A 7,662-nucleotide genomic window follows, 5' to 3' on the forward strand; every position below is an offset into this window, starting at 1 on the left:
TTGAGTATAATTTAACATCATATTCAAAAAAAAAAAATAACTTCAATTTTTACCAATTTAACATCATTTTATCTTTTTTTTTTTTTTTTTCTTTTTTAAAGATTTTTCTGAACATGAGGTTTTAAGGATAAATTACGGCCATAACATAAAACAATCCCAAATTTTTGGTTGGACAAATTAGTTTTTTTTTCTAGTATTTGTTTTGTAGATGAGTTTGTATGCTATATTGCTATAAAAGATAAAAGTGAAATCTCTAAAAAAAAAAGAAGAAGAGATTGGCTACTTAGTTAATAATAGATATACACACTAACATAAGGATTAAGAGTTTATTTACAGAACAATAGTCAGTGAATTAAAAGAAGTTAGGAAAGTTAGGGTCCAAAAGAGAAATAAAGCAAATATATACAGAGGAAGCTGCAAGAAGAAAAAGGGATAAGGCAAAAAGGATTTGCTTTTACGAACAGAGAGCGAGCCAGAGAGAGTGAGTAAGAGAGAATGACGAGCGTGAGTGGGTGTGGTTCAGTGAGTCTGATAACTAACCGCAGTGCGTTCTTGGGAAACGGACTTCAACACCGTGCCGTTTTCCTTAAACCATGGTCGTCTTCTTCGCTTCAGTCTCGGTCCATGGTTGTCGAAGCCAAAACCAAAACCAGCAGCGAAGACAGAATCGCCCGCCACTCTCGTATCCGTAAGAAGGTGTTCTCTTTCTTCTCGCTTTTAATTTCATCTCCAATGTCTCTAATATTCTCTTGAAGATAGTGTTTAATGTAGAATTGCGATGAAATTTGGGTGTTTCATTAGAGTTCGAAGAACACATTGTAACGATAATTGAAATCGTAATTCGTAACCACTTCTATTCAATTTTAAGCTTATGTTTGGGTTTTGCATTTATTCAAAGTTGATTGTAATTTGACAATGAAATTAGAAATGTGATTCATCAGTTTTTCTTGATGTTGGTGCTATTGTGGCATGTTTGATGTGTCTCTATTTGTTACCTTGAGTTCTGTCTCATTACCGTTACTCGATGCACACATAGGTTAATGGTACAACGGAGAGGCCAAGGCTATGTGTTTTCCGATCAAACAAGCATCTTTATGTTCAAGTGATTGATGATACCAAGATGCACACCTTAGCTTCAGCTTCCACTAAGCAGAAACCAATCTCTGAAGAGTTCGACTACACCTCTGGACCAACCATTGTAAGTTCATCTTTGTAATCAACTTTGGTAACACACTTAGCACGAGTCACTTGGCACTCAATTTGATGATATGCTTCGGTTTGGTATTGTGTAGGAGGTAGCGAAGAAAGTTGGGGAAGTGATAGCAAAATCTTGCTTGGAGAAAGGTATCACAAAGGTAGCCTTTGACCGTGGTGGTTACCCTTACCATGGACGTATTGAGGCTCTTGCTGCTGCAGCACGTGAACACGGTCTTCAGTTTTAACCGTCGTTTTCTTTCCTTGTTTCTTTCCGATGAACAGCAGTGTATGAATGTAGAGAACCCATTTTCCCCAATTGAAATGTTGAGATTTTTCTATAACTATTCTACAGCCTAAACCAAGGCCCTGAACAAAACATTTATCCAAACATTTCACTAAAGTATCACTAGGTGCATAAGAACTCTGCAACTTCAGTGAATTAAGCAAGAGTGTTTCCAGAACAACTACAAATTTCAAAGAAACGTCTCTGAATCGCTTTAAAGATTTTTGCATTTAATATTTTTCTTACATATATATATTTTTAACCAATGAAAAAATAGAGAAACCTTGAACAAAAAGACAAAACAGAAAAAGAATTCTCCGACCAAAAAATATCAAAATGGTAAACCAAAAGGGCAAAGAAAGAAACTGTAGCGCCAATCTAAAGATTTCCCGCGTCATCGGCAGGAAATGCTCACCGGACGGGAGAGTTTGCTCCGGTTGATTGGAAAGCGCCGGCGATTTCTCCCCAATCGCCACCTTCTTCTCTCCGCTCATACTCCGGTATTAATCTTTTGCCCTCAAATTTCCCTCATTTTCCCCCCAATTGTATCAAAGTAACATCCTTTATCCCAAATTTCCACTAGAATTCGTTAAATCTCGAGTTCAACGACTATGGCAATCTTGTCTCATTAGCCGGAGATGATTGTCGTTTATCAGAGGATCCGACTTCTTCAGATGACCCGAGTAAATTCTCTGGTGGGTTTTAACAATTGTTTTGTTGTCTATTTGCTCATCTTCTTCATTAGGGATTTTGAAGTTAACAAATTGCCTCAAACTTCCTTCAGATGATTTGAGTTTATCCACGAGGAAGAAACGGAGATTAACTCAGACCACTCTTCTTCAGTCAAGTTTCTTGTCAGTGCCAAAACAATTAGAAGATGGTCTTGTAATTTGTACTCAGCAGAAATCGATACTCGATTCTGAAACTTTTGAATTCAGTTTGGTGCAAAGAAGTGAGCCTAGTGAGTCTATTTGCTGCAAGGTTGAAGATGGTTCATGTTCTCCAAGTAGGGAGGAGAGTTTGAAAACTGTGACTTTAGATGAAGACAATGGTGAGGCTATTGAAACCTTTATAGTTGGTAGGAAGTTCAGTGATGTTCAGGATTTAGAAATTGGGGGTGACATTTTTCTTTTGAGACATCCTGAGAATGTCAAAGATCGAAACGCTATAAAGGTTTTTGTTTTCGTTTCTCTTAACATTGTTTTCTTGAGTGTGAATTATTGTCTCTGTATCTGTTAACATTATTTTTGCCCTTTCACACTAGGTTATTTCTGGAGACTCTGAAATGCTTGGGTATCTACCTAAAGATATATCCCAGTGCTTGTCCCCGCTGATCGATGACTATGACCTTAAGTTTGAGGTTGGTGACTGATTTCTTCTTGTTATGCTTGTTCTGATATACGCTGAAAAGTTGAGGTATACAACGTCAGGTGCAAATGATGTAGCTATGCATTCTTTGCAGGGAACGATAACATCTGTTCCGAAGAAATCTTCTGAAGCTGTTCTGATCAAGGTTGTTTGTCACAAGATGAGATCTGATGGTTGGAAGGAATGTGAATTGTATGGAGATTTTAAACCTCTTTGGGAGAAAGTTCTTCAGGTTGTTGAGCATCAGATGCAATTTCCGCCTAAAACAACAAGATATCAGTTGAACTTCAACGTATTACTACAAGAAGTTCTAAGAAGCTGCTCTCACTTATTCACAGCCGATGAAAAGGCATTCTTGGGTATTCACCTATGATTGCTCAAATTTTGTTTGGTGTCCTTCTTGATGTTTTTGGAATGAATGATTAACTTTTCTATACTCTACTTATTTTGGCTTACAGAATCTTTCCCCACACTTTCAGAGGATAGCCAGAGACTTTTCATCCGGCTTTACACACGAAAAGGTATCTGATCTATTACATTATCTTTCCCCTTGTAATTTTGTTTGTTTGCTCTCGTTATGGTGTAAATTGTACTAGACAATCTGATATGAAGCGGCGTTGAAACAATTGAAAACAAGTATGCGGACATAGTTAATGAATCTGGTGTCTCTTTCGAATGAACTTTCAGTGATCATTGTCTGATCTGATGGGCACTTGGGCAATAGGTAGAATGATGTTAGGTTTTGGAGAAAGCTATATGGTCTCAGTTGTAGTGTTTGGACAACTGGAACTGGCTTCCTTTCTAATCCTTTCTTGTTTAGAGGTAGTTTCACTTCTGGTGGCCACGACTCTTGTCTGCTTTTTACAGATACCTTTATTTGAAATTGTAGTACTTCGGGAACACTCTTGCTTGATTCACCGAAGCTGCAGTTCTTATGTACCTTATGATCTTTTGTGAAATGTTTCCATACCTGTTCATTCAGGACCTTGGTTTAGGCTATCAAATATATCATACCCTGAGGTGACTGATTCTCTTCAAGCCCTGAAGGATCTGACAGGTGAATGATATGTGCTTGAACACGTTCACACACAAAAATTCTTTTAGTTGCTTAACTTAGTGCATTGTCAAAAGCTAATATATATATGATTTTCAGTCAGGGGATTTATGAGTTCAGTGAAGGACGCAAATGAACTCGATAACCAAAAGATGAAGGAAATCACAGAGTTGCTTAACGTCACTGAACTTCGTGATATCTTATCTATGAACAAGGTTAGACCACACTATCTTAAATTTGTATGCTTTGTTCATTGAAAGTTGTCAAGGATTAGTTCTCTCATGGGTTTGCTTGAAATATGTTGGTGGTCCAGGTGTTCAGTCGCACCTCAAGAAAGAGAGACCTTATTAATTCTCTTTGTTCTTGTTACAATGATGGAACGAGGTCCGTTTGTTTTACTTTATAGTTAAGATTTATAAAGCTTCTTTCCTTTCGTAGAAGTTTCTGTTTCACTTTGAGGTTGATTTGTTTTGTTTAAATTTAGAATAAATCTAGCAACAGTAATTCTAGAAAGAACAGGACTATGTGCTAAGGTATCAAGTACAGCAGAATCTCTCATATGGCGCGTTGAGGTGAAGTTTTGGTTTTTCCACGTACTTGGGTTTTATTTTGGGAAGAATTAACTTTTGGTTTTATGTTGCAGAGGCTTTTCTTCCTCAATGGGGAGCAAGATCTATCGTCTTTTGTTCTGCTGGATCTTGGTATTATCAAATACCCAACTTACAAATGCATTGACTCAGAGCAAATATTCTCGAATCGGACCAAGCTTTTAGCATATGAAGAGGTGTTTACTTGTCTATATTGAAAAAAAGGAACCGGGTTAATTTTTCTACAATATTATAAAGCTTCAATTACAGGCCATTGAAGTGGCTCAGTTGATGGATGAGTCTCTTGACAATGAGGATCCTCAGACAGTGTTGAAATGCATTATAATTGCTGAAACCCGCATATCCAGTTCCTCTTTGGATTCTGCTCACGCTGCTGCATTTAATCGCTTTACAGCTCCATGGGTTAACTCAAAGGTGGTTCTCTTAGGAGTTTCCTTTTTTGAGAACCAGAAGAGGCATGTAAACAATCCATCTCGTCTTTTTAGTTATTCAGATTATCTTTATCTTTTTGCCTGTTGAGATTTGTTTCTTTGGTTTCAGGTACAACCGAGCAGTTTATCTACTGAGGCGATTGCTCAGCTGTTTTAATTGTGATGGGAGACGAGGATACTGGACAGTCAGGTTATCAACGGATTTGGAGCACATGGGACGTCCAAATGAGAGTCTTACAGTTGCAGAGCAGGGACTATTGGATCCTTGGGTGCGTGCTGGTTCAAGGGTAGCTTTGCAAAGGCGGATTCTTCGTTTGGCAAAACCTCCAAGACGCTGGAAAACTCCCACTTTTTCAAATCTCGTCGACAACAAGATCCCCGAGGTTATACTTCTATTCAAAGTGAAAAGATAAAATATAAAGTTGTTCATCTTCTTACTTTGTCCTCAAATGTGCAATTTTGCATTTCAGGTTACTATTCAAGGGAGATCACTGAACTGTGAAGTTGGCATAAAAAATAGGTTTTATGGAGAAGATGGAGAACAATGTGGAGTGGAGCAGCTCGCATTGCAGTATTACAGTGGAGAAGGAGGAGGATGGCAAGGAATTCATACAGAGAGTAGTATCTGGTTAACGATTTTCGGGCTTCTCATGTGGGATATTCTATTTTCCGATGTCCCTGGCGTTTTCCAAACCCGATTCCAGGTGAATGAAACTCAATAGTTGTCTCATATGACGCAAATGAAAACTCTCATTCTGTTTTCTGTTCCCCTTATGCAGACTGCTCCACTGGACTTAGAGACTGAATCCTTCTATCTAACCAGGAAGGAAACAATAGAATCTCAGCTCGAAAAAGTCGCAAATGGAATGGCTGAAGAAATACTAATCATATCATATGAAACACAACGTGGAACAGCGTGCAGAGGAGTGGCTTGGGAGCGGTTTTCGTTAGAGGAACTGAGAGCAGCAGTGGCTTGTGTTGGAGGTATGTGTATAGCATCGCTGTGCCGGCATTTAGCTCAAGACTATAGGAGCTGGTGCAGTGGAATGCCTGATCTACTGGTATGGCGGTTCAAGGAGAATGGTTATGAAGGTGAAGCTAAGCTTGTGGAAGTGAAATCAGAGAAAGATAGGTTATCAGAACAGCAAAGAGCTTGGCTTCTACTTCTAATGGATTCAGGCTTTAATGTTGAGATTTGCAAAGTAAGACCTGCTTCTTTAATTAAAACTTAATTATCCAAATTAAAAGGAGAACACACGATTTGTCGGATAGTTACTTTTTTTCTTTTTTTCTTTATGCAAAAGTGATTTGTTTTTTATTTGTTGTTGATTATTCTCGAGTAGAAAGTAACACGTGTAGATAGATATCTGAGAATGAGAATAGTTGATGATGTTAGGTTTTGATGAAGTAGACGTTGTGGCTTGTTTGTTGTACCATAAAAAGACGACTAAATTTTGTTCTTCCATAAACTTTTCAAAGAGATTTGTAAATTTGGACAATGTGTGTGGGTGGTCCTCACATGTTAGTAGATTCTTATGTTATGCTTTAGTTTGCTTTTATTTTTGTGAGACTTTTTAGCTTCATTTTCTCTAGAGGAATATGCCATTTGGGGATGGGATCCAGAATCAATTTGAATTTTTAATAATTAATACTAGATGACATTCTAGTTATTATAGATTATGTAATATGATTTGACATGTAATTATTTATACTGAATTTATGTATACTATTATATATAGTAGATACATCCTAATAAAAATTGCAATGTAATGATACCAGAAAAGAAAATTTGCAATGTAACTTTTTCAACATAATTTTTTTCTTTCTTTCCCATAAGTGTTACCATTTTATAAAGAAGTGTTACAACCCAATAGAAATATAAAAGTATCCCTTTTTAATTTAAAATTTATCCAAAAAAATGAATTTTTATTAATATAACAATTCAATTGTGTATGCATGATAGGATTTTCTTAATTTTAATATTATGAAGTCATTTCATCTTTATTGAATAATATTATTTTTCACTTAGACTTAGTGGTATGCATAAAATCAAATTTAATACAGTCTATAGTAATTAAAACTATATATGGAGAAGTTTAATAAGATTTCAAATACCAAAAACAAATGGCAATTTCTGAGAAATGAGTCACAGATAGCGACGACAAGAGCCTTGAGAATGGGAATTGGTGTGGTGGTTTTGCTCTCAATATAGGGATTTGTTCAGCGCCTTTAGCCGAGCTGTGGGGGGTCTACTATGGTTTGTACATGGCCTCAGAGCGGCGGGCTTCAAGAGTGGTGATCGAGGTGGATTCAGAGCTGGTTGTCGGGTTACTTACGACGGGGATTAGTGAAGCTAATCCGCTGTCCTTCCTGGTGCGTTTGTGCCATGGCTTCATATTAAGGGACTGGATAGTTCGTATTGTTCATGTTTATAGGGAGGCTAATCGTCTTGCGGACGGATTGGCGAACTATGTCTTTTCTTTACCTTTAGGTTTTCATTCTTTTGAGTGTGTTCCCGAGCATGTTCGGGATATCCTTTTAGAAGATACCGGTGGAACATGTTTTCCACGTCAGGTGCGTTTGTACTATGCTTTAATTTTGGTTTAATAAAGTAGGGGAGACAATCCCACCAAAAAAAAAAAAAAAAAGAGCCTTGAGTTAAAAAAAGAAAAAAAAAAGTGAAAAGTATTAAAGTGTTAAACTATCTCATTGTCTGATGAG

At 37.2% G+C, this 7,662-nt stretch overlaps 3 protein-coding genes across 8 annotated transcripts; 2 read left to right on the forward strand and 1 right to left on the reverse strand.

Moving 5' to 3' along the window:
• The first annotated feature begins 328 nt into the window (after positions 1-328).
• On the forward strand, positions 329-1,659 carry EMB3105 (Ribosomal L18p/L5e family protein). The gene is made up of 3 exons (NM_103731.6): positions 329-696; positions 1,037-1,198; positions 1,293-1,659. The coding sequence occupies exons 1-3, from the start codon at positions 496-498 to the stop codon at positions 1,440-1,442; spliced, it is 513 nt and encodes a 170-aa protein (NP_175268.1). The 5' UTR covers positions 329-495; the 3' UTR covers positions 1,443-1,659.
• Positions 1,348-1,763, reverse strand: AT1G48355 (uncharacterized protein). Its single transcript, NM_001349576.1, has 2 exons — positions 1,744-1,763; positions 1,348-1,563 (listed from the first exon to the last, which is right to left on the reverse strand). The coding sequence occupies exon 2, from the start codon at positions 1,502-1,504 to the stop codon at positions 1,439-1,441; it is 66 nt and encodes a 21-aa protein (NP_001336508.1). The 5' UTR covers positions 1,505-1,563; positions 1,744-1,763; the 3' UTR covers positions 1,348-1,438.
• On the forward strand, positions 1,749-6,488 carry AT1G48360 (zinc ion binding/nucleic acid binding/hydrolase). 6 transcript variants are annotated; one of them, NM_001123975.2, is made up of 15 exons: positions 1,749-1,980; positions 2,064-2,175; positions 2,265-2,653; positions 2,745-2,840; positions 2,943-3,207; positions 3,307-3,369; positions 3,831-3,905; positions 4,002-4,117; positions 4,216-4,286; positions 4,387-4,474; positions 4,546-4,686; positions 4,760-4,965; positions 5,051-5,324; positions 5,412-5,645; positions 5,721-6,488. In NM_001123975.2, exons 1-15 carry the CDS (start codon positions 1,888-1,890, stop codon positions 6,171-6,173), a joined length of 2,676 nt encoding a protein of 891 aa, NP_001117447.1. In that variant the 5' UTR covers positions 1,749-1,887; the 3' UTR covers positions 6,174-6,488. The 6 variants fall into 6 exon arrangements, with proteins under 6 accessions (NP_001117447.1, NP_175269.2, NP_001323022.1 ...); NM_103732.3 differs by having other exon boundaries at positions 5,412-6,488; NM_001333328.1 differs by having other exon boundaries at positions 1,783-2,175; positions 5,721-6,435.
• The last annotated feature ends 1,174 nt before the right edge of the window (positions 6,489-7,662 follow it).

Source organism: Arabidopsis thaliana (assembly GCF_000001735.4).
Source record: "Arabidopsis thaliana chromosome 1 sequence".
Taxonomy (NCBI): domain Eukaryota; kingdom Viridiplantae; phylum Streptophyta; class Magnoliopsida; order Brassicales; family Brassicaceae; genus Arabidopsis; species Arabidopsis thaliana.